The sequence below is a fragment of the Phalacrocorax carbo genome, unplaced genomic scaffold, assembly GCF_963921805.1.
Source record: "Phalacrocorax carbo unplaced genomic scaffold, bPhaCar2.1 SCAFFOLD_36, whole genome shotgun sequence".
Classification (NCBI taxonomy): Eukaryota; Metazoa; Chordata; class Aves; order Suliformes; family Phalacrocoracidae; genus Phalacrocorax; species Phalacrocorax carbo.
The window spans coordinates 960,660-986,826 of NW_026990495.1; the positions used below are offsets into that span (position 1 = coordinate 960,660).

General features: G+C 51.4%; 1 protein-coding gene and 1 pseudogene across 1 annotated transcript; both read left to right on the forward strand.

Annotated features, from left to right (window-relative positions):
* Window positions 1-2,190: 2,190 nt before the first annotated feature.
* Window positions 2,191-11,558, forward strand: LOC135311302 (E3 ubiquitin-protein ligase RBBP6-like). The gene is made up of 11 exons (XM_064440426.1): window positions 2,191-2,356; window positions 3,386-3,485; window positions 4,235-4,271; window positions 5,906-5,950; window positions 7,788-7,876; window positions 7,995-8,091; window positions 8,582-8,721; window positions 9,642-9,814; window positions 10,564-10,667; window positions 11,115-11,291; window positions 11,547-11,558. Exons 1-11 carry the CDS (start codon window positions 2,191-2,193, stop codon window positions 11,556-11,558), a joined length of 1,140 nt encoding a protein of 379 aa, XP_064296496.1.
* A 68-nt stretch (window positions 11,559-11,626) lies between these two features.
* Window positions 11,627-13,325, forward strand: LOC135311303 (E3 ubiquitin-protein ligase RBBP6-like; annotated as a pseudogene).
* The last annotated feature ends 12,842 nt before the right edge of the window (window positions 13,326-26,167 follow it).

The window sequence follows — 26,167 nt, forward strand, 5'->3', positions numbered from 1 at the left end:
ACAGCATTTTGTCAAAAGTATGATGGACTGTTGGCCCAGGGTGGCAAATATGCAGCGTGCCAGCTCCAGGGTACCTCCAGTTCCCATTTATCACTGAGCCTGGCCACGATGGCCCTGCACCGCTCCACCCTCCGGACAACTCCTCTTATAGTCAGTACGCCAAGTTCTCCTGGCATTGCCGACATCTATGGTTACAAGGGAACTGCCGTGGAATGGATTCCTCACATAGCAGCTGCACTTCACCCTGGCAGCTTCTTCAATGCTGCACCATCTCTAAAAACATTGGTTTAATTTCTAAGTCACCTCCAGCAATTATTCCACACAGAGCCATGGCAGATGCCCAATGTCGTGTTCTAGGGCCAGTCACATTCAATGAGAACGATCACGGCTAGATTAATGAATAGTGCAGTTTATTAAAGCAACAGATACACAGGTTCTAGGCCCATAGTGGCAACCAAACTTTTAACATTAGCTTTAGTCTGATTATGCCTTCCTGCAGCCTATCAAGTTAATCTATCTGTGAATTGCCTCAGAGTCTGCTGATCCCAATAGACTCCATCCAGGAAGAAATCTACAGCGTGATGGCTTATTGGAGTAGGTCCTATGTAAGGTCTTCTGGAAAATCTCCCTTCCACATTCAGCAGATGTGGTATATAGCAAGGCTTTGGAAGAATCTGTGGAGGAATACCCACTGCCTTTAGGCCTAGGAAAAGATCTATGGAACGTTCCAGGCATAAGGCTCCCCTTTTTGTCTGTATGGTCCTAAGGGCTGAATGGTCCACGTCCACCCATCCTATTAATTTGAAGGCTCTATTGGCATTTCCAGTTCCCAGCCCCTACAGAGTGAGTAAGCTTGTCAACAGCTTTGCTCTCCAAGCACAGGCAGGGCTCTCCCTTCAGAGTAGCGACAAACCCTTCTTGGTGCAAGGGCGGTATCCTTCCTTTCTTCAGTGAAAACTCATCACGTAGATGCCTGTCCTTGTACCACTGAGAATTCAACAGGACAGACACCCGGGAGAGTTGGTTTCAGGTAGCGGGTGGGCTTTGAGTGCATAGCCAACAGTGGGGCTTGTTTGCCTCTGCTGCTGTAGTTTGCCCCGTGGCGATGGCCAGATTATGGGCTGAGTATGTATAATCCCTATTCCACCACAGGCTTATAAGCAAGGCTACCGTATTAAAACCTATGCTTCCCACGCACCAGTAACAGGAGAAGCAAAGAGACACCGAGAGCAACAATAACCATCCCTTGGATATAGAGGGCAGCCCTGAACTCAGAAGGGTTTCCTGGCTCTGGAAACCCAGAAGGCACTGAAAGATCTAGAGCAAGAAGTCGTGGAAGCTCCCGCATTAGCCCTGCCAGGCTACAACAATCAGTTTCTATCAGATTTCCCTGAACAGGAGGGACAGCCGGTTGGCCCCAAAAGGTCAGCAAGGCGCAGCATGTTCCTCAGGAGAACTAGACCTCGTAACTCAGGGCCTGATTTCATGGACTGAGGCTGTTGCAGCAGCAGCTGTGGTGGTGGAGAAAGCAAGAAATAGTGTCCTGGGGCACCTCCTAAGGCTAAGGGTTCATTCCTTACTTCCTTGTCCTCCCCTCCAGAGTTCAAGCAAGTGCGGATGTGCCACTGTGGGGAATTACGTTGGGTTATGGCAATAACCGTACATGGTCATTGCCTTCTTTGGCGGAACCTTCCATAAATGCAACAAGATACACTCAAACCGCTGCCTCTCCCCCAGGCTGTCTTGCCCTGGCTCTCTGCCGACAGGAGGGAGCAGTGGGTGGTGTCAGCCTGGGGGGGTGGCAGGAGGGAGAGCGGGCGGTGAGAGGCGTGGGGGTGAGAGGACATGGGGCGGTGATGGGCCCAGGGCTGTTGGGAGAGCCAGCGCGGGCCCCGGGGCTGATGGGAGGTGATGCTGGGTGGCGAAGGCCCAGGGGGTGGCGGGAGGGACAGCGCAGACCTCGGGGTGTGACAGGACACCAGGCAGCGACAGACCTGGGGGGTGACAGGACACCGGGGCTGCTGGAACCCCCTCCCCTAAGGGCCACTCGGCATTAGGGCAACGAGGGCGGGGCTGCCACACCCACATGATGCAGGTCTTTCTTCATAATGTGCTGAGCATATAAGAGGACCATGACACCGCGTGCTGCAGTAGGCGCCATCCCAGAGCAGGCACCGCCTGGCCCCGACCATGTCCTGTGTCCACTACAAGTTCTTCTCCAGGCTGAACTATGATACGGTCACCTTCAGCGGCCTCCACATCACCCTGCGCGACCTCAAGCGCCAGATCATGGGCCGCGAGAAGCTGAAGGCGACCAGGAGCGACCTGCAGATCTCCAACGCCCAGACCAAAGAAGGTGCGTGGGGGCGGCGGGCGCGGGGCCTCGGGGACCAGTGCGGAGCTGCACCCCGGCGGGGAGCTGCATTGCAGGGGGGAGCAGCACCCCAGTAGGGAGTTGCACCCCAGCGGGGACCTGCACCACTGTGGAAAGCGACAACCCGCAGGGGCCCTGCACCACCTGCCCCGGCGCCCCCAGGGGCCCTGGCACCACCTGCCAGACGGTGGGCTGGCCCCGCTGGTAGGTGACGGTGTGGAGCCGGGCAGGCTCACCGGACACCGGCAGCCCTGGGGCAGAGGGCAGCACACAGGCACTGACCGGTGGCGGCATGGCCGTGGTGGTGAAGCGCATGTCGGACACCTCCGATGCCGTCGGCAGCTGCAGAGGGAACCTCTCTGTTGGGGGAAGCAAAGAGGGGTGGTGGGGTGAGCTACTGGTGGGCAGAGCCCCTTGGGGGGTTACCCGGAGGGCAGGAGCACCACGAGGAGCAGGAGCCTGCTGCTGTACCTGCCATGGCGGCGGGTCAGTGTGGGGTTTGTCTGGGGCAAAGAGTGTTCTGGGGTTCTGTCCCCATGGCGATCATTCCACCAGCACCTGCCTCAGCCAGCCCTGCCAGGGTTTCATTTTTCATGCCACAGCAACTGCCCGTCTCAATGACGTCCCATCCTGCTGATGGTTTCCTGTCCTCAATGCTCATTTCTCATCCCGGTGAGGGTTTCCCATCCCCACGTTAACTTTTCATAATGGAGATCTAGTAACAGAAGCAATGCTAACCTAAGCGAAAAGAAAACAGGATTTTAAATATCAGTGGAATATCTGCCCATGGAGTCATGTTCTGCAAAGGCAGAAGTCCCTTCAAAAAGCCTGTGCCTCCTTTTAATTTGATCTGCATTTGTTGAGTGTGTTGAGACGATAAAAGTCGGTGTTACCTATAAAAGGTTGCTTTTCTCTCTGTAAAGGGATTCTCTGAAGTGCTGTGTAATGACATACTGATATACGTTCTTACAACCTGACTACTGCTTTTTTCTGTACTGATGTTGTTTTCAGAATACACAGATGATGACGCCCTGATTCCGAGGAACTCCTCGGTAATTGTCAGAAGGATCCCTGCTGGAGGAGTTAAAGCTACCAGCAGAACCTCTGTTACGTGAGTATCCGTAAAGCGGTGTAGTCTTTGCTAGGGGGTTCAGTGAGGTCACTGGTTTAATGGATATTAGTTTACCAGTGGCGTTCCAACTGCATCTCCCTTGTTAAAGCAGCTGTTAGTTTTTGTTGTCCTGGGGTAGGTTTCAATGGACCTGTCCCAAAGCAGACTGACCTTTTTAGGCCTGCTGGGACATGGGCTTCAGGCTCCAACAACGGTAACTTCTAAGATGATTCTGTTGGGTTTGTTCTTGGGCTTGATTGTTCTGAGACCCGAGCTGTAGATGCTGTTTCCTCCAGGTGGAGAGATGCCTTATGCTATGGGCTTGCTTGTATTGCTTTCAGAGTAAAGACAGATACGCACCGTAGTGTACGCTTAGAATTTGTTCCCATCCCAGAGGAGCCCGACTGTCAGTGTTTGGCTATTTCCTGCATTTGCGGGAGGAGGCAGGATATGGCAGGTACTCTGAGGCCCCAGATCTGGGGTGTATTGGTTGAGATTACAGCTACTCAAACGTGATCCTGCCTACAGGATTGTTGTGGTCATTTTGGGATTTGGGGTTTTTTTTAGTTGCACTGAATGTGAGAATTTGAGAATGAGAACAGTTTATGTGTATGATTAGATGGCCACATTCACTAGATTATCCGAACAATGTCCTGATGGGCAGGTTTTATAACCTGTTTCACTGCTTGATGTTGGGCACAAGTGCTCTATTTTAAGCTCTGATCACCTTCCTTTCTTTCTCCTTCCAGAAGTCGAACGGAGCCAGTGAGCGCAACACCAAAAGCAGTATGTAAAAGCACAGGGTCACACCTTTTTCTGCACACTGCACTGAATTCTGACCAACGTAGCCTTGTATGAAATTTTCCAAACAGTAGTTTCATATAATTTCTTCCAGTAAAACATAGCCTATGCTGCAAAGACAATGGATTTGATTCAGCATAGTAAGAACTGCGTAATGCCATCATTTGCACAGTTCTCATGGGACTATTGGTATTTGTGCCCAGTCACGCATTGTATTTCATCCTGAATATGCGAGGCTATTTCCTGAATGGCTTTGTGTTGTACAGATAAGGTACGATTGGTTATAGGCGATGTAGGTTCAAGGTTTGCACAACTGGACGTGGTGCCGTGCTCTCCATCTGTCTGTCTACAGCTAGTAACGTGTCTGTTGGCGTAGCTGCTTGTGCGCTTTGTGTTTCTTGCAATGAAAATGCTCCGGAGTGTATTTTTGCCATTTTCACCTTGTATCACTTAGCTTCGGTTTTTGCTTGCTTTGCCCAACAGTTTCTGAAAACGTTCATAAAAAACACCGAGAAACCATTGTTGTTAAACTTGGTACTGTTTCTGACTTTGACGTGGGATTCAAACAAAAACTAAAACTGACATACGCCCTACGTTCTGAGGACAGTTCTGGGCAGCTAAACGAGTCCTTTCCGTGCCTTTGAATACCTGGGTATTTGTTCCTGGAACTGTTTAATTGCAGTGATATTGTTTGGGCTCCTCCAAGTACATGAATGTCTTTAATAGATTGCCCTGAATGTAAATATCGTTGCTACACAAAGTGGTATTCTAAAGTTCTGCATTTGCTCTTCCCGCTTTCTCTGATGCAGCAGCTTCATCTAATAGCTTGTCTGCAAATGAAAATACCTGAAACCCAGTGTACAAATTTTGGCACAAGGTTAGAGCCTGGGGCCTTTGTGGGGCATTTTTCATCAGGTTGGAAAACACTGTCATTCTGCTGCTGAAATATAAATAAGTAACAGAAGGAAATGCTTGACTGGTAATAGCCTGGATTTTGATTTAGTCTTCTGTTCAGTTTCTTTAGTTCTCTTTAGTTTCTGATTAGTCTTCCGTTTGAAATGGCAGTTCATACATTGACTGTCGATTCTGGATTTTGGATTGTTTGGGGGTTGTTGGTTGTCGAGTCGTGTCCCCGCCCCTCCCCAGTTCTTCTGCAGTATTGCCTTAGGGTGGCAAACAAGTTTCATGGAGATGTTGGTTCTAACTGACTGGTTGGAGGGACTGGCAGGAAATACTTCAGTAGAAGTATAAAGGAAACAAAAAAAGACCCAGGGCTGGAGGGCCGTGGAAGGTGGCCGTTGGGCAAACGTGCTGAACAGTACATCAGTTACCCTTCCTGACCCATTTGACAAGGTTCCCTCTCTGAGATACTCTGGAGCAACAAGCTGATCTCAAGCGGGTCTGGTTAGTCTAGTTTCTTCTCATTAACCGCACGGGCACTCTTAAGCTGGCGTAGCTTTGGACTTTGCCTTGAGCAAATGCAAATGACACGAGGTCGGAAATGCCTCTTGCAGTCACACTCGGAGCGCATCGTGCAGACTTTCAGACTACGGTAGAGGTTAACTATTGCTATGTTTGGACTGTACAACTTGAATATGTGTTTAATTTTCTGTGAACAGATGGATGACTCCTCTGCATCTGCTTCTCTGTCCCAGCTTATTCAGGTATATCTATACTCTTACCAAATACTTCAAAAAAAAAAAAAAAAGTGTTTGCTTCATATTTTTAAATCTTGCACTGTGATCCAGAGCTGTATAACTGTTGTAATGCGAACAATGCTTTACTTTAATTCTTAATAATGTCAAGTATTTATGTTAACCTTAAAATGTGTGTATGCTTTGATCCTCTCCTGTAAAGAGCAGTTGCCACTTTGGGGAGATAGAAGGGGAGAACCTTACCAGCACCAACGTCACGTTGCACTAGTGCTCATCTTCAAGACACAAAGGAGAAGCACTTCAGAGGCTGTTTGCCCTTTTTCATACATTCCGTTAGTTCTGCTTTGGGGAGGAGCGCTATTTTTACAGAAGCATGTCACTGGCTGTAAGGGACGGACATTCCAGGGGGTGTGGAGCAGCCAAATTAGAGGCGTGCCTGGAACACGGACAATTGCAGGGCTATTTCTGAATTTCTAGTCCTCAGAGCTGCAGATCCATTCTTTGACCGCTGCACAATTTCATCAGCTGTCGCATAGATACAGTGGGCAACACAATCTGATTTCCTTGAACGCAGACTGTGTACGCTGTGATTATGTCCCTAACCGTGTCTAGGAACACACCCACGCCTGTGTGTGGCATGCTGGCGGAGGTGACCTTCTGGAACTCCTGCCACGCCGCGTTTTGCTGTGGAGCTGCTGGCGGTTTTTGCCCGGGAATGTGTAACTTTGGCTGGGAAAGCACTAGTCATTGCGCCTTGTGAGAAGGCGTAGTGCTAGCCAATTCAGTGCCTGGGCTTTAAAGTTACAAAGATCAGAGAAGGCAGGGCCTAATGCAGAGGAGCTTGTTCTTTCTTCTGAAAAGAAAGGCTGGAGTTCATTCCCAAGACAGAGAAACCTCTCCCCACTAGCCACTTCTTCCCTCTCTCACCACAGACATGAAATTGTGCACATGTGGCAAAAATATTGGAAAAAATAATTCATTTGGAAGGTAGCCACCAGAAGAAACTGGTCTGCATTAGTGCTGTCCCTAAACGTGTCCTTGGTTCTGTAAACTTAGGTGAAGTTTTACTCTAAAATGTGAGAAGCCGTCCAAGAGGTGCACACATTGAAGCTTTTGAGAACATTGAAGTATTTCAGAACAATACAGGAACAACACCTCAGAGCAGCTCAAAACTGTGACTTACTCTACCCTCTTTAGCACAGACTGGCTCAGCAGGGAGTCAATGTGTTGTAAAAAGTCCTCTGGTTTATTACTGCTATGTACGAAATGCCATATTTGAACTTTCGCCTATCCCTAGAAATGTTTTGTGGGTTTTGGATGTGTCTTGTACATCTCTTGGGTTCAAGCAAATCAGTCAAGTGTCTGTGAAGTTTTCTGTCACGGTTAATGGAAATGATTTCATAGGTGTCGATCTGCATTATGTTACAGTTGAGGAAAAACTGTGTATAGGAAACAACCATTTAATAAAATGCTGAAAGTAGTTGGTTGCTCTTGCGAAGGAATGCACCTAAAAGCAAAGACAGGAGTGGCTGATCTGAAGGCTTGGTGCTGGACGGTCCAAAGAATGTACAGTCCCTCCCTTAGACCCTGCTGGTATCTGCACTAGTGTGTAATTAAAACTTTTGAACAAATAGTACTTCAAAAACCAAGAAATCAGCTGGTTTCCTTCATATGAAGATCTAGTTCTGCGTAAGGCTTGTATTACAATTTGCATGGTAAAAGGACACGGCCAGCTGGAGAAACCTGCAGGTTTTGCTTACCGTAGTTAGCTCACTTAACACGAAGAAGTTAGCAGGGGCTCTAAAGTGTTTCTAACGTGTGTGTCGACTAACGGCCTGTTACACAGACTGCCAGTCTGGCTGAAGCCAGCGCTTCCGAAGAAGACAAAATAAAAGCGATGATGATACAGTCTTGCCGTGCATATGATCCAATCAAGTAAGTGTTGATAACGCCAGATCTGTTCCCCAACGATTACGGAGGAATGCTAGAGATGGTTGTTTTAACAAGAGAGATACATGCACCCCTTTTTCTTTTTCTCCCAAAAACCTTCTAGTTACATGAAGAACAGCCTGGGTCTACCTCCGCCATCATATACTTGCTTTCGTTGTGGAAAACCTGGCCACTATATAAAGAACTGCCCAACAAACGGGGTAAGGTTGGGGGGGGACTTCTGGTGTTACTTTGGTTTTGTTTTTTACCTTGGCAGCGAGGTAACAGATACATGAACACGCATATTAAGACGTGTTTCTCTTGGGGTGAAATAGAGAGGTTACATGGCAAAGTTGCAAAGCCCTTCAAAATTCAAGGGACACCTGCAATTATCAAGGCAAAATTTTCTTTTTTCCAGGCCACCACAACAAACATAGCCAGAGATCTTTCTCTGTCAACTTTCATGCATATTTTTCTGTATTTCAATATGACTGGAAATTTATTTTGGGTTTGAACCCTTTCTAAAGACACTTCACAGTTATTAGTATTTCGTACAAAACCAGGATGTTTCTGCTGGCCCCATCTATTGGATATCTGCCTGGTGTAATGACACAAGCCTCTGGCTGAGCGTCCCTGCCATTTAACAACAATCACGGAGATGTCGTTTTAAGTGTGGGTCTTGAGATACGCCTGCATTTCTTTTCCTACCAGGACAAGACTTTTGAGCCTGTTCCCAGAATTAGGAGGAGCACAGGCATTCCAAGGAGTTTCATGGTGGAGGTGAAAGATCCCAACACAAAGGGTGCTATGCTGACCAGCACGGGAAAATATGCCATACCAATTATTAATGCGTAAGTATGGGACTAACGGGACTGACCCAGGAGCGAAGGAGAGGAACCGTGCGTCGATGCCTGGGCGGCAATGCAGCCGAGTGGGCCAGCACCTCTAGTTACGGGGGAGGAAGCACTGGCATTGCATCTTAACCTTAACACCCGTGATACTTTCTAATCCCAAGGCCCTAAAATAGGACGCTCCTCCTGTTCATGCCCCTGGAAGCTGCTTAAACTTGTGGCGTGCTAAGAATCAGTATTTCTGCAAAAGGTTTCCGAGGTGTTTGCAGTGGAGTCGTTCTCTTTGAAAGCGCATTTTGCTTCTGTCCGATGCTGCAAAGGCTCCTTGCAAAAGTTAACAAGTTGCTGTGGGAGTGAGGTTTCCTCCCCCTCTGACTTTTATCACCTCCCCTGTGTGAAAGAGGCTGCAGTTCTCCTGTTGCTACAAACTAAGAAAATACTACTGTGTGCTGACAAGAGCGGCTGCTCTAAAATGCACTCGGTGGCACTTCTGGTGTTCTGCCATGGACCTCCTTTTGTAGAAGCTCTAACATAGACTTCTTCCATTTCCAAAACTTCATTACTCGGAGACTGACTTGATCCTCAGCCTGCCATTTACTTTTACCCTCTGGCAACAGAGGAGAGGTGGGATTCATTTCACACGATTTCTAGCTGTCAAAAAATTATTTGCCTAGTCTGAGCTGATTTCTCCATTGACCCAATGAATGGGAGAGGTCTGCAGCAGGAAAATTGTTCCCCCTCCCTCTTCTCATCCTGTGGCTGTAGAAAAGGACTTTCAACTAGCGGCCTACGTTTTAGAAGGCTAATGTGGAGTGAGAAGAATTCCACCTGTTCTCTTCCCCTGAGAAAAGCCAAAGCTTGGAAAAGTTCTCCTTGACCCACCTTTAACTTTTTGCTCTCTCCTTCCCCACCCCCTCCAGGGAAGCTTATGCCAGAGGAAAGAAGGAAAAGCCTCCCTTTCTACCAGAAGAGCCGGCCTCCTCCTCCCCCTCCGATGAGCCTATTCCAGATGAGCTCTTGTGTCCGCTCTGTAAAGATATAATGACCGACGCAGCTGTTATTCCCTGCTGTGGAAACAGTTATTGTGACGAATGTAAGTGTGACCCCATGGCTGTTAATTCAAAACATCACCTCTGATCCTCTGAAAGCAGAAACAGGAGATCAGGAAATTACTGTGTCACCGGTTCTATGTAGTACTTAAGCCCAGCCTGAATAGGAAAGGACTCTTCTCCTATAAAGGGCAAAAGAAAGGCCGAAAGCTTTTTCCTCCTTTTTATGTATCTCATTAAATCCCCTTCGCACGTGGAAGGACGAGTATGAGAAGAGGGCGTAACTGCGCCGGTGATGACACTATTAGATAGCGAATGCATTTCGTTTGTCCACAGCCCTTTCCCTCCTACAAAATTACAGAGCCAACGCTGGTGACTTCCTGTGGTCTGCAGCAATCGGGTACTTGGGCATTTAATGCACATTCTCCTCCACGGGAGAGTTGGCTGAAACCTTCAGAACTCACACCTGGTAACGGGTTTTTGAGGTCTCTTTTATTCACTAGCCCTGAGGTTGGTGACTTCTCACTGTACTAGAGAGTGGAAAAAAGGTGAGCCAAGACATCAAGACACCGCCTACTCCACACCTCCAGATGTTACAGGAGTGAAACATCAGGGCTGTACCGTTATTGGCTGCATACTAGAAAATTATTAGGCTACTGAACTTGAGCTTCATGTTCCCAATTCAAGATCATCTTCACCCATTAATCATATACATGGTTTTCTAACTGATGAGAACCCCAAAAATGTCCTTAGTTTGGCTAAAATCTATTTTGATGCCTCTAATTGCACACAGGTATTAGAACAGCGTTACTGGATTCTGAGGATCATACCTGCCCAACGTGTCATCAGAGCGATGTTTCTCCTGATGCTTTAGCTGCCAACAAGATCCTACGCCAGGTAACGTGATGGCTTTTCCGTGAACTACTTGTAAGAGAAGTCTATTCCTGAAAAGCTGAAAGGGAGGAAAACATGAATCGACGGCTCCTGAAGCAGGGCTAAATTGGACAAGGCTACATTTATTTACTCCTCCAGTGCATGATCCCTTGTTACAGAAGCTTACAACTCCTTAGAGACAGTCTGGCAAATTCAGGTCACAGTTTTAACATGATTGCCTCCCTTTCAAATTCGGTGTTGACACTGAAGTGCTTTAAATACAGACACCCTGAGTTACCAGTCATTAATGCCGGCGCTTAATGCGATGTGTTCCTACCCCTGCCTGCTGATTTATTTTAGGATTGATAGCATTTACAGGAATAGGCGAGTGATGTTCCTCTGTGGAGCCTTTTGTTTGTGTGCCTCCTGAAGTTTCCTATCCCCTTTTTGTCCGTGTTTTTCTGCCTCTAGGCTGTGAACAACTTCCAAAATGGAACTGGCTACCCTCGGCAGCAGCAGCCGCAGCAGCCGCCACCGCCACCACCTCCACCACCACTCCTGACTGTCGGGCCTCCCGCCGCGCTGGTGACGGCCGCTAACCTTTCTAAACCTTCCTCTCAGCCAATCGGCGGGTTGTTGGAGGAGAAGGTTAGTTTGATTTCAGCATAGGCACTGATCCTTGTCTTTTAGCAGAGCTTCGTTTCCAACTCTTTCCAACCGTTTTTTGCCAAGGGCCGTCAGGTTCCGCTACTAAGACAAGCAGCACTGCCGAGTCGTCTGGGCCCCCAAGGACAATCAATACCCACAACGGGTAAGTAACGCTAACTTTAGAATTCCTTTAAAAGTCTTATCTTCAGATAAACTGAATGGGATTTTTTTCTTTCTCCCTCCCCACTGCAACAGGTCATCCAGTGAGAGCCACTACAATTCGCTCAGCAGGTGGCGGATCAGGCTGCGAACTGTAAGTGTCCCACAGAAATTCAATGCATTACTACCGGTAACTGTACTACTACTCCTGGTTAAAGGAGGCCGTAACATGTAACTCCTGCAACAGCTGATTTGCAATGAATAAGTACGCACAGGTAGTTGTGGGGAACACTAGCGGTAATTAATTTTGAAATGGCTTACTTTGAATTGCCTTTAACAAAGGGATCTGTGCTTGCACTAAGATTATTTAAAATAAAACATCAGCACAGGACTGACAAGGGGACTGCCAAAAACCAACACTTTCTGGGGAAACCGTAATCACATACGAAAATTAAATATAATTATAGGATCAAGTGGAAAGCCAGGCTAGAAACTTGGAAGCAGAAACTTTACATGCTAACAAGTTCTTCAATTTGCAGCAGCATCATTACATAAACACATGGAGAGAGGATAAAAAAAAACCAAACCAAACCAAACAAAGCAAACCAAATTTGAGAGGAAAAAAGTTGGGGAGTGTGACCCTTTTTTCTTTCTTTTTCTGTGTGGTTTTTGTTCAGGTCCAAGTCTCCCTGCAGTGCTTCATCTTACTGTAGAAGTTCGTATACCTACACCAAGTCAAGATCCAGTTCTTCCCCCACTCACTCCTACTCTCGATCATTCAGTCGTTCCCAGTCTCGTTCCTCCCCGCGATCGCCGCCGTATCCAAGAAGAGGCAAAGGGAAGAGTCGTAACTATCGCTCCAGGTCAAGGTCACGCGGCTCTCACCATTCAAGGCTAAGGTCACCCCCGCACAGAAGATACCATTCACGGTCAAGGTCTCCGGTGTTTAGGGGCCAGTCTCCAACTAAACGGACTCTACCTCAAGGGGAAGGAGAAAGGGAGTGTTTTAACAGGTCCAGAGAGGTTCCACCATATGATAGGAAAGCTTACGAGGGCAGATCCCGTGACTGGAGGGATCCATTTGAAAAGGAAAGATACAGAGAACGGCGAGGGAACTCTAGGCACCGGAGTGAGAAGTTTTACAAGGGCTATGCTGTTGGCTGTCAACCTCCACCTCCACAAAACAGAGAGGACTTTTCTCCAGGTAGGTTTGGTCCACCTGGCACCAGACGAGAGAATTTGCCATGTGCTCAGGGACGTAGGCAGGATTATCCTGCTGGGCAGAGGCACAGAAACCATCATACAGCTGGAAATTGCCCTGAAAAACCATGTGGAAGGGAGAGCCGTGGCATCAAAGATCCTGAAACATCAAAAAAGAAAGAGGTGGAAAAACCACTGGGAGACAAGAAAGGCAATAAAGATAAAAAGCACCGGAATGAAGGATTTCCAAATGCTGAGTTGTTGGAAGGTGCGAGAAAACCAAGAGAGGCAGCTGCAGCAGAAGGTGTTACAGCGGAGTCTGTCTTCAGGCTCCCAAGCAGAGACGATGCCACCCCTGTGAGAAATGAGCCAATGGAAACAGAGTCTAGTGCTTTCAGACTGGGGTCTGAAAAGGAGGAAGAAGAGAAGGATAAGCCAAAAGCAAAGACTGACAAGGCCAAGCGGAAAGTAGAAGTGGCTCTTCCTCCTAAGACGGACAATACAGTAAAACCAGCTGAAGGTTCCAACAAGAAGGTGGACACGGGTCGTGACAAATCTCCTCGACTGGAACCTCCTGCGAAAAAGGCAAAGGAGGACTAGCCAAAGTCAGGCAGTGTTAAAACACCTTCCTCTTGAAAGGATGAGGGTGTTTTGATGCTGTCCTGCAGCGAGTAGTTGCTAGTTGGGGAGGATAGAAGGGGAGTGCCTTATCAGCCAAGTTAGAGCCATTTCTGGAATACGGGCAATTGCATGGCTATTGTTCTCTTTGTTTACTCGCACCTGTATAAACACAAATCGCATGTTCATCAATAAAGTTAACACTCTTTTAGCCTCGCGTGTTCCCTGGCATGTCTGTGTTACATTTCTAACTAGCGTCTCACCATGAGCTCACAGAGATGTCTCAAAAATAAGTAGGAAAAAAGAAAAATAATACTCCTGGTGTAGGAGGGGAGACTCAGTGTTAGTTAGAACTAATTAAAGTCAGTGAAAGACAAAGCACAGCCATTCCCTTCTTGTTTGCTCTGACTGTACCTGCTTTGGGTTGTGGGTAGGCATAGGCAGGGTGGAAGCCTTGCATCTCTCTTGACGAGTCCTCTCTCTCTCCTTCTCCCCGTGAAAGCAGAATGCACATTAACTATGCACACTAACAGGCGTATAAAGAAAAGCTAGTGGCCATTGCCACTGCCTAATTCTCTTACTATCCCGTTATTTACCGATTTATGTTCTGGAATTACTGAATTTGGTACTAGAGCAAACCTTACACAACTCATACTCTTTGCAGGGGGAAAGATACACTCACCTTCCCGTTGTGACACTAATGGGTATAGCTTTCCCTCTGCCAGCTGGAAGCGTGCTGACTTCCCACAGTGCTTTACTGGCTCAGGACTCGACAGCTGCAAAGTATTAGATGAGACCTAGGTTTTACATGAACAGAGGAGAAAACAGTTCAGTGGCACACAGGAAAGACAGAAAGGAAGGGAGAAAAAGAAGGGAAAAACGGAGGAGTTAGTTAAATCCGTTACCTTTAGATCTCTCTGGCAGAAGGCCCTACTCCAGAGAGGCAATCCCATCCAAGAAACACTTTGCAGGCATTTAGAAGTCAGCAGGATACAAGCAAATACAGAATTTCTTTCTCAGATTAGGCTCATGGGTTCTCTTCTATGTTTGCACTGGGCACAGCTGACGTTCTGTCGCGCCGCGTGTTTTATGTGTGCTTCGTGTGACTAAGTGAACAAGACACAGCTGTTGCTCACAGACAGGAACTGTGGTGGTCAAGGTTAAACAAAATTCTCCCAGAGAGCCAGGGCAATATTGCCCATTTGGTTAGAGATGGAAGAGGGCCATTCGTCCTCACAGGCGCTGCTTGTTTCACTTGCTTGAGGGAGAAAAATGAAGTAAGACCTTACGTCTGGAGATCAAATCTCACCTTCTAAATAGATGTTGGTGTGCCAGCACCAGCACTGAGTGAGGAACTACCACCGCACTTTAGGGAATTGCTTTTGCAGCCAGACTTTTCTGAGCTGCTTCCAAGTGCAGCCTTCAGAGTTCACCAATGCAAGAATTAATCGTTATTTCTCACAGCTGATATTTTTTGCTATGGCATGACATGGTAGTATTTGACACCGAAGCCTTGAAAAGCCCTAAGATTAGGTACAAGACCACCAGTGTTTCCGTGGCACCTGCCCCATCACAAAAGTCATTCTCATGACCATGACCTTTCAGAGGCAAAAATTACCAGCTCAGCCTTTCTCTTTCTACTTAATCGCTTTCTTTTCAACTAGGTCACCTGAACAGCTTACTTTTCAATTGTCAAGAAGATTCATTACAAAAAATCCCCAAATCCAGAACATCCATTTTACTGCAAGCTACTTAAAACATGGTGAGTGATACTTGAATATAGAATCACGGAACTGTTAAGGTTGGAAAAGACCTCTAGGATCATCAAGTCCAACCGTCAACCCAACACTACCAAGTCTCCTAAACCATGCCCTGAAGTGCCACGCCTACACGTCTTTTAAATACCTCCAGGGATGGTGACTCCCCCACCTCTCTGGGCAGCCTGTGCCAATGCCTGAGCACTCTTGCAGTAAAGACATTTTCCCTCATATACAATCTAAACCTCCCCTGATGCAGCCTGAAGCCAAGTATTTGCTTTCATCCCATCGCTTCTTCCCTGGGAGCAGAGACAAACCCCCCCCATCACTCCAGCCCCTCTCAGGCAGTTGCAGAGAGCGAGAAGGGCTCCCCTCAGCCCCCCTCTTCTCCAGGCTAAACCCACCAGCTCCCTCAGACATTCCCCAGCACACTTGTTCTCCAGACCCTGCCCCAGCTCCGTGGCCCTTCTCTGGACACGCTCCAGCACCTCAGGGTCCTTCTTGTCCTGAGGGGCCCAAAACTGAACATAACATTCAGTGCCCCACCAGTGCCGAGCACAGGGGCCCCATCCCTGCCCTGCTCCTGCTGGCCACCCCAGGGCTGACACAAGCCCGGGGGCTGGTGGCCTCCTTGGCCACCCGGGCACTGCTGGCTCATGCCCAGCCGGCTCTCAGCCAGCACCCCCAGGGCCTTCCCTGCCGGGCACTTCCCAGCCCCTCTGCCCCAGGCCTGGGGCGCTGCCTGGGGTTGGGGTGACCCAAGGGCAGGACCCAGCACTTGGCCTTGTTAAACCTCACACAGTTGGCCTCAGCCCATCGATCCAGCCTGCCCAGCTCCCTCTGCAGAGCCTTCCTGCCCTTGAGCAGACCTACACCCCCACCCAACTTGCTGTCGCCTGCAAACTTACTGAGGGTGCACTCGAGCCCCTCAGCCGCATCACCGACAAAGCCACTAAACAGGAGGGGCCCCAAAACTGAGCCCTGGCAACCCTCATCGTGACCGGCCGCCAACTGGGTTTAGCTCCGGTCACCACCACTCTCTGGGCTCGGCCGACAGACACTTTTTTACCCAGGAAAACGCTGCTCCCTTCCAAGCACAGCCACGGTGGTTACGCTGTGAGCCCGCACGTGCGCACCCAGAGCTCGCCCAACTCCACTTCTGCGCCCAAGATGCGGCTAGAAACGACCCCCCTCCCTTCTCCCACCCGCACCCGCAGCCGCCCCGTTTCTGATGCAGCCCACGACGCGCCCCACGCACGGGCGGAGGCGTCTCTCCTTCCCCGCCGCAGGCACGGGCGGAATCCCGGCTGCTGCATGCGCTGCCCCGGCTGGGAGAGGGCTCCCGGGGGACAGCGACCGCCTCGGGAGCGGCTCTTCCCCGCTGCCGAGGGCAGGGTCACCCGCGGCGCGGTGCCGCGTTCCCAGCCCCGCTCCGCAGGCGGCTCCGGCGGTCTCCGCCCGCCCCGCTGCCGCTCTCCGAGAGGGGGGGGCTCGCGGCCCTGAGCCCTCACCCCATCCCCCGCCGCCGCCGCCCCCCGTCCCGCCGCCCCAGCGCGGAGCACGTGTGCGCGGCCGCGCAGCCCTACCTGCCGGCTGCCCGCCGCTCCTCTCCGCCGCCGCCCCGCCGCCCCCCGCCGCCAGCCCCGGGCCCCAGGCGGAGCCCCAGGCCGCCCGCACGCCTCCGGCACGGCACGAGCGGCAGCAGCAGCGGGAGCCGCCGCCGCGGCGCGGAGCGGCCCCGATGGCCCCGCCGGGCCGGGCCGGGCCGGGCCGGGCCCCTCCGCGGCGCTCCTGCGGCTGCTCGGCGCGGGGCGGCCCCCATGGCCCCGCCGGGCCCGGCCGCCCGCCCCGGCCCGCCCCGCCGCCGCCGCCCGCTCCGCTCCGCTCCGCGCCCGGCCCCGGGGCTGCGCGGGGGGGCTGGGGCAGGGGGGCAGGGCTCCGCCGGGAGGGGGAAGGGGGCGGCTGGTGCCGCTCAGGGGGGGCCGCGGCCCCCGCCAAGTGCCGGGGTGAAGCAGGCGCCCTCTCCCATCCCCAGGAGAGCAAAGCTGCCTCAGAACCCCCCGGCCGCGCTCCCACGGCGGCTCCGGGGGGCATCGAGCGTCGCGAAAGACACCCGGGCGGTTCCTTTTCCTGGCCCTGGAAGCGCGTGTTCTGCAAGGAGGCGGCGGGAGCGGGCTGAAGGGCTCCGTGGGGCGGGGGCAGCACAGGAGCTGCAGGCAAAGCTCTGCCTCAGCCTCAGGACTCACAGGGCTCATGGGCAGCACCCCCTGCCCCGGCAGGGCTGCCACAGCGTACCCCGAGGCAAAGCCGCCAGCCTGCAGCCTGCTTCGAGTACCCAGCTGTCCTGGGTAGAGACTGGGGGTCCTCACAGCCCCTGGGGGCGTTGGCATGGCCAAAACCACTCTCTCCCGTCACTGCCTCTCCAAAGCCCTGCCTGGCAGGGAGGCTGCTAACCTCTCTCTCTCTGAAAGTGCAGCCTGGTGATAGTCTTAAAATAAGGTAAATGCAGGCTGCTGCCAGCAAAGTTGGCCGCAGGCGTGAATGCTTTGAGCAGACCCTTCTGCCTCTCTATGGGGAGATGGGGACAGGACAGGCTGTGAAATGCCTGTCCGAAGGCCCTTGGGGCCGAGGCCCCTCGCGACTCCCACTGGGGGACATTGCTGGAGGAGAGCATGCCAGGAGACGGGCTGTGGTGGCACGAGCCGCTTCCCTTCCCCCCTGCAGTCTCTCCTGCGTGCTGGTACAAGCCACTCGCCTGCACATCTGAGCTGTCGTATTTAGCAAAGCAGGCAGCCAAGCACAGGAGCGACTCTTAGCTGATGCGGTGCTGGGCTGAGTGAGGGTCTTGCAAAAATGATAGTGGGGACTGGAACCCCCATACATCCCCCTCAGTGCATCCGCACACAACTTGCTCCCTTAGCAGGCAGAAAGCGACTCCTGACTCAATACTGAGCTGGAGCAAAGCGATGAAGCAGGAAAAGCTTCAGTGGGAGTTTTCATACTCGGGGCAAGTTTGATCAGAGATGTGGTCACGTGAGCCTCTGAGTAGGATCCGTTTAGGAGCACACAATAAATATTGCCAACTGTTTCCTGCAGCACCAGGCCTTGTTAGCTGACTTGTGAGCCAGGCTGAGCGTTGCAGCGCCGCAGTGCTGTAACGAGCTGCTCCTCCTGCCCAAGGGACCGTTACGAGCTCACCTGAGGCTGAAGTGAAACATGGGTTCAGAGATCAGTGCCAGGGTGCCTGGGCAGCAGCCCAAGCTGCCACCCCTTTGCACCCAAGGGTTAAGTGGCATCGGTGGGTGCAGACGCTGGGGTACATTTTCCAGAGCTCATGTCGCTATCCATTTATACCAACAAGGTGCACACAGGTCTGTGAATCCAGGCAGGTTTATTGCATTTCAAGCGGGAATAAAACTCCTCAACTCCGGGAGTATTAAAGAGCTGGCATTGCTTTATTCGGCACCGGGTGCGCGGGGGAGAATTCCTCCTGGCGTGCACACCTACCATAATTCCTTTTTCACATTTACACATGAAAGTTAACACACCACGCCTACCTAATACATAACCACTGACCTGGCTGGGCATCCCCTTCTTCCATTGGTCAATATAGTCTCTGCTTAAGTTTAAAGGTACAATGTGATTTTCATTCACTGCGCGTGCTCAGGAGGAGTGGCGGGGTAGTCCTTTCATCCCCCAATTGAGTTGGTGGTCGCAGTCTCCCCCTGCCAGGATTACCTTTCCCCCAGTGACAGTGCTTCAGCAATTGCCCGGTTTTTCAGGGCAGCTGGGTCCTGAGACCATGGAAGCAGGCCAGAAGACCTTGCCAAATTCTTTGCTGAAGCTTCTGGGAGCTGCTTCTTCCTTTACTATCCTTATGGGCAAATGAGGTAGAGCAGGATAAGACTGTCTTGATCACGATAGTTCAAAAGACCTCGCAGGGCAGCCAGATGGAAGGTGTTGAATGAGGCTGTCGCTGCGGGCGACGGTGAATGAGGCCGTCGCTGCTGTTGTGCCCGTCACGCCACAGCAACTGCCCGTCTCAATGATTTCCCATCTTGCTGCTGATTTCCTGTCCTCAGTGCTGATTTCTCATGCCGGTGAGGGTTTCCCATCCCCACGATGGATTCCCATCCCCACGGTGATTTCTCATCCCGATGATGGCTTTCCATGCCAGCAATGATTCCTCAGCCCCGTGATGGCTTCCCAGTGTCATGGTTTTAGCTGGGATAGAGTTAACTTTCTTCACTGCAGCTGGCCCAGTGCTGTGCTTTGGACTTGGTATGAAAACAATGTTGGTAACACACCGATGTTTTGGTTGTTGCTGGGTAGTGCTTGTACTAGTCAAGGGCTTGTCTAGCTTCCCATGCTCTGCCGGGTGCACAAGCGGCCGGGAGGGGAGGGGGCACAGCCAAGGGAGCGGATTCAAAGTGGTGACCAAAGGGACATTCCGTATCATGTGACGTCATGCCCAGTATGTTAACTGGGAGGGGCTGGCCAGGGGATGGAAGCAGGAATCGCGGCTCGGGGACGGGCAGCGTCAGTTGGCGGGTGGTGAGCGGTTGTATCGTTTGTGTTTCTGGTTTTTTCCCTTTTTCCCTTTTCCTCTCTGTTATATTATCATTATTATTATTATTAGCATAATCATTCTTCTTATTGTAATTATTTTATTGTAATTGTTAAACTGTTCTTACCTCAACCCACAAGCTTTGTTATTTGCTCTTGCTCTTCCGATTCTCTCCCGCGTCCCACAGGGTGGGGGCAGTGAGCGAGCGGCTGCGTGTTTAGTTGCCGACTGAGGCTGAACCATGACAGCAGGACAGGCTGCAGGCTCAGGGCTCTTGCAAGGCTAAAAGGCCCAGCGAAACCAAGGTCTTCGCCCCTTGGCTATCAACCAAAGTCTTTGTCCCCTTGGCTATGGCAGTTGCCTCTGCCACCAAGGCTCAGGAGGAGAATCTGCACTGTGAGGTTTTCAGGCTCTACTTTCCCAAGGGCTCTGGTCAGGGCTTGGCCTTTCTGCTTCATGAAACTAGCTAAAGGGTTTTCTCCCCATCAGGGACGCCTGCATTTTGCATTTTTCAAACCATAACCACAGCCTCCAATTACTTTCTCTAACGAGTCCATGGAGAGGCTTTGTCGGTAACAGCCCTTAGTGGGGCCCATTAATGCTTCAAGGTACTTTGGGTTTTGCTTCTGACTTTGACTTCCTGAGAGGTTTGTTCAGTGTCCCGACAGTATCTGAGGTTCATGGACTCAGCCCCAATACACCGGGGGGCTCCTTAAAATACTGATGAGCCATGTCTCATCCTATAATTTTTTTCAAATCCTCAAGACTTAGGCAGCTAATGGAGAGGTTTTGTAGGGGAAGAAGATTACAAAGAGCATCTAATACAAATTATTTTAAAAGGTATATTTATGACTTTTCAGTTTAGAAATGTATATTCCGTTGATATTGATCCAGAGTGTTTCTTCAAGGGGCTTGGACAGTTAGGAAAAGCAGGCCCTTAAGGTCCAACACTGTACGGACAACCTTGCTCCTCACCTCCCCAGCGCCAGCATTTCTCTCATCAGCTACCTGTGACTTGCGTCACTTTTCCGTACATCACGCTTCTCCTCTGAAGTTTGCAGCTGTATGCCACAGCTCCTTTGCACCAACTCCCAACCCGTCTTCCTTAGAGAACTGGCTGTATGCAGGCACAGCATCCAGTAAAACATCGTAAAGTTTCATAAACAAGAAAAAACACTCTGCGACCATACGCTAAGTAGAAGCTGCGTCCAATGAGGTTACGTTTCTACGAGGGACAGTCTTATGAGGAACGTTTTAGAGTGATAGGTACAAAAAGGTAGATATAAATATAATTAAAGAGTCATCTAAGGAGACAACTAGACTGTTGGAAGACATGTAATATTTGCTCCCTGAACCTCACAGCAGCAGCGTAGGTGAGGCGACTCTGAATGAACAAAGAGCAAGGGAAGGAGAAAACTGGCGAATAATGGAAAGAGCCTTTGTGCGGACAGCCTGCTGAAACTCCTTAACACCCACCTAGATTGAGGGGTAATCCCTGCCTTAGTAATGTGATCTTTTTAGGTGAGTCTTTATCTAGTTTCTAGCAGTTTCATTTTTTCTGCTCTTGATTTACATAAAAACCCTATAAAGCATAAACACTGTTGTTCAGTAATGCACATACTCTGGCCTGTGCTGGTAAAAGTTGGTTTAGGTCTAATCGGTTCCATATTTACCATTTGTGATAACAATTTGATTTCTTCGTGTAGGGCTGTGATCCTCTCTGCGCTTTCATTAGTGGCTTTTTCTAATTCTCTTGACATATTTGCAATAGCTCTTTCTAGTTTTGCAACCCCGTAACTGTGGTATAAAAGCTGTTACAGAGAGGTGGAACTTAGTGCCACGTTCTGCCCGAGGGCTGTAAGACATTTTCCTGCAGGTATCAGTAGTTAGGAGCTACAGAGGCAGAAGAGATACTGGCTCTAACCTGAGCGGAGGGTATTAGTGCACTTAGAATGCACTTTTCAGCTCAGGCTGAGGCCGCGTTTGGTGCCTTAATTTTGTCTTGTTTTACGCCACTGCATTGGAAAACGGGTTGTGTGGCTGTTGCAGAAACTGCTCACTAGCAACGTTTTGGCTCAAGGGTGTATCTGTGAGTGAGAAGCTGTGCAGGCACTTGGAAGCCACCTTGCATAGGAGTGTTCTCTCTGTCTAAATTATACTTTGGAATGTCTTGTGACTATAATTTCTTTTCTACACCAAAGGCTGAGCATCATTTCATTGTTCGTTTCTAACCGTGCTGTTTTTCCTGGTCCTACGTGTTGACCCTGTCAGGGCAGTACTGAAGTCTGATGGCAGAACATTTATGGTGCCTATACGTAAGAACTGTTCTTGGAGAAGTCTCTTTTAAATCTGCTAAATGGTGCTTGATTCTCAGAGATGATAATGGCTTCTTATTCCTTAGTATGATATTTCAGTTTGATAATCTGCCGTCTTGATAGGTTTCAATACGATTCAAGAGTTTGGGATATGACTTTTCTGGAAGAAGACTTGTGAAGTGTTCTCATTCCTTAAACACCAAATTTGAGTGAAGCTTGAGTGAAGATGGCCTACTTGTTCAGAATATGCGAGCTGTCTAATCTTTGACAGTTCATTAACTGTTGCTTTTCGTAATGGGAATCTAGTAATAGAAGCAATAGTAATCTATGCTAAAAGTAAACAGGGTTTTACATATCAGTGGGAAAAAAAGGTGCGATGAACTCTTTTTTTCAGATGCTGGGAAGGCTGTCCTTCTTGGGCAGTGATGCATGAAAAGCGCTCTCGTGCCTGCCCAGTGCTTGCCTGGCATGCAGGGAGAGCTCAAAAGTGGCAGCTCCTGGTGGTGCAGCAAGGCTGGAGCCCCTCCAAGCACAGGCTGTTCTGCACCAGCAAGAAGCCCTGGGGAAACGGAGCCAAGGGAAGAGCAGAGCTGGCTTCTGCTCCAAACTTGCCGTGGGCAAGAGAGGCAGGGAGAGCCAGGGCACGAGGGGCACCTGGGAGGTGCAAGAGCAGCAGGCAAGAAGCAGGGGAAAGGCCCAGAGGAGCCCTGACAAGGGGCTGTGCTCAGTGCTCGAGCGGACAAGAAGCAAGGCCCGGGGGCCACCCTGGAGGCCTGTCCTGGGAGTCGAGAAAGCTTCCTCCCCCGGGCGCGGGGCATGAGGGCCACTTTGGTGGAGCAGGAGCAGCAGGCATGCGGCCCAAAGGAGCCCTGGCAAGGGCCCGTGCTCAGCGCTGCAGAGGAAGGCAAAAACCCGCGGTGACACTCTCTAGCCCACACCGTGAGGGGAAAAAAGCCTCCCTCCCCCCTGCAGCTGCAGGGCCCGAGAGGCCATCTCGGTGGCGCATGCGCAGCAGGCAGTAACCCATCTCAAAGGGACCAGAGGAGCCCTGACAAGTGGACCTGCTCCAGGCTGCAGAGGAAGGCAAAAAACCCCAGGGAGCAGTGCCAGTCTGCCCGGGGGGAAAATTCCTCCCGGAGCCCGGTGCTGGTGATGCATGGGCTGTTCCCGGAGCACGTGGGCAAGACCTGCCTCCTCGTCCCACAGGCTGGTCGTGCCTGCCGGGAGATGCCCAGGCCTATTCTCCCTCCATGGAGTCGTCTCAGGGGCTTGCAAGAAAAGCAGGCCATGGGACGCTGCTGCCTTTTATCCTGTCCCGGGGCGTGGGGACTGCTGCGTTGCCGGGTGGTGGCCCTGCGACATGGGGATGACACGGGGGCCCTCCATGCGCAGCCCCAGCCGCCAGCCCTCTGCCCAGCCTCCTTCGGAGGAAGGCTTTTGGGGTGCTGGCCCTGAGGCAGTACCCGTGTACCCAGGAGGCCCAGGGCTCTGTCCCTGCCCTTCGTGGCCATGCACTGGGCACAGCTGCCTGCTGGGCATCCCTGACGTGTCCTCTACCACTCGGCCCCAAGGACAAACCTCACGCTGTTACTCATAGAATCAGAGAATGTCCTGAGTGGGAAGGGACCCACAAGGATCATCAAGTCCAACTCCTGTCCCTGCACAGGACACCCCAAATTCACACCGTGTCTCTGAGGGCCTTGTTCAAGTGCTTCTGGAACATCGCCGGGCTGGTGCTGTGATGCCTCCCTGGGGAGCCTGTTCCAGGGCTCCACCATCCCCTGGGGGAAGACCCGTCTCCTAATGTCCAGCCTAACCCTCCCCTGGCACATCTTCCTGCCATTCCCTTGGATCCTATCGTTGGTCACCAGAGAGAAGAGATCAGCGCTTGCCCCTCCTCCTCCCCTTGTGAGGAAGCAGCAGACCGCCATGAGGGCTGCCCTCAGCCTCCTATTCTCCAGGCTAAACAAACCCAGGGACTTCAGCCACTCCTTGTACGGGTTCCCCTCTAAACCCTTCACCAAGTTTGTGGCCCTCTTCTGGATGCTCTCCAGTCGCTTTATATCCTTGATGTCCTGTGGCGCCCAACACTGCCCACAGCACTCGAGGTGAGGCCGCCTTCATACAGTTGGTGACTGCCCAGCTCTCCAGTCTGTCCAGATCCCTCTGCAGGGCCTCTCTGCCCTCAAGAGTGTCAACAGCTCCTCCCAATTCTGTGTCCTCAGCAGACTGAGTTAGTAAGTTACTATTCCTTCCAGTCCTGCATCCAAGTCATTTCCAAAGAGATTAAGAAGTGCCGGGCCCCAAGATGGAGCCCTGCGGAACCCCGCTAGTGACTGGCCACCAGCCCAATATAACCCCATTTACTATAACCCTTTGAGCGCAACCCCCCAGCCAATTGCTCGCCCACTGCATTACGCATTTATCCAGCTCTATGCTGGACATTTTGTCCAGGGGGAGACTGTGAGAGACAGTATCGAAAGCTTTACTGAAATCCAAAAAGATGCCATCGACAGGCTTCCCTTGGTCAGCTAGGCGGGTAACCTTGTCATAGAAGGCAATAATATTCTTTGTTGAACGCCAACAGTCGCTCCCATTTGTCGTCAGTCTCCAAGTCTATACTCTCGTGGGACTGCTCCAGGCCTTTGCAGGAGGGCTTTAGCAACGGGCTTGTGGGGCGCGGGGGTGGTTTCCATTTCTCCAGGGCCTGGAGGGTGCCGGGCCGTTTCTGCAACACCTTCTTGGCCGAGTTGGACAGCCATGTGGGCCGGGGCGGAGGCGGGCGGGCCGGGCGTCTGTCCGGGCTGGTGGGGGCTGGTGGGGGCGAGGCTCCCGAAGCTGCGGCGAGGCACCTGCGGAGAGAGGAGGCTGCTGAGGCCCCGCCATGGCTGCGGAGCTGGAGGGGTGTGGGGCAGAGCTGCACACCCCATGGGGTGTGGGCACCCGGCTGCACGTGGGAGCTGTGGGCACAGAGAGCTCTGTGCAGAAAATGAGGCTCCCCACACCCCTCAGCTGGGGCTCTGCTCCCATGAGCCCACGGCTCGTCCCCTCTCGGCCCTGACCGTCCTGACCTGCCTGCTCTGCACGTGCCGGGAAGGAGACCTGACCCCGGCAGACCGCGGGGACCAAAGCTGGGCAGGGCACTGCAGGGCCGGGAGAGCCTCCTGTCCTCCTTTCTCAGCGTGCCTGGCAGAGGCCAGCACTCGGCTTCCCTGGCCAGACAAGGCGGCAGCCTCGGCTCTCTGTTCCGTGAGGTGCTCTCCATCCTCTCTTCAGAATATATATCCAAAGAGCTACGTACCCCTGCACCTGCCTGTGCTGAGAACACGCACGCTGGCAGTGTTGGGGTGCAGGCGGGACAGGGTTACTCTCTTTCTCCAAAGCAAGGCTGAGAGCTGGGAAGGTTCCTCACTTGCTGGGACACCTTGGCCAAGGTGAACATCTGGAATTTACAGCATCACCTCACAGGCTGATTTCTGCTGCTAGGTTCTAGGGAGATGACACTATGGCGCTTCTCGCTTTCCATGGCAATGTCATCCCTCGTTGGTTTTCTTCCTGACCTTGCTCTACCTACGTCTGTTGCTGGGTCTGCGCTTGTCGAGGCAGGGCCACTTTTAACCCACGCTTGCAACAGTAAGGACAGGTTTCAGAAAAGAGTGCCCATGAGTTGAGAGGACAGTTAAAACATCTTACAGCAGAAATCTCAGGAGACTTTGGCCAGTAACTAACTCGGCACTCCAGAATACCCTACCTCGAAATGCTGCGTGTCTAATAGCAACCATCTCACACGGAAGTTTGGCAACGCCTCCCCCCTGCCACCAACTCACCGTCTTCTCTTCCTCCACAGACGGATCGCGCAACAGGAAACCATCCCAAGCAGCATGGAGCCCAAGACCGCCATGCCGCCTTCTGTGTAGTACTTCCAGAAATCTTCTGGATCCATAGCATTTGTGTTCCTCTTGCCACCCACGCCTGGAGGAATGACTCTGTGTGTTAGTGTGTCCTGCACACTACTGCTCATCTCACAGGAGGCCTGGCGTTGCCAGGAAATGTTCCTTCTCTCTTTGTTAGCTTCCCTGAAGCACTGAACATCCTGGGGCTGGTCCATAGAGGCATCAAAACCTCAGCTTCCCAAGTCTTCTGGCTAGGAGTGATAGATACCCACCAGGTGCTGCCTTGTCCCATTCCGTCAGGATTTCTTTTAGGATTTCTGATGACGGCTGGGAAGATTTGCTTGTCTCAGCTTTATACACTGCTCTT

Excerpts from the sequence above, each read along its gene's own strand:
- LOC135311302 (XM_064440426.1), top strand. The coding sequence starts at position 2,191 with ATGTCCTGTGTCCACTACAAGTTCTTCTCCAGGCTGAACTATGATACG. Across the intron at positions 2,357-3,385 it reads CAACGCCCAGACCAAAGAAG|AATACACAGATGATGACGCC; the intron begins GTGCGTGGGGGC and ends TGTTGTTTTCAG. Across the intron at positions 3,486-4,234 it reads ACCAGCAGAACCTCTGTTAC|AAGTCGAACGGAGCCAGTGA; the intron begins GTGAGTATCCGT and ends TTCTCCTTCCAG.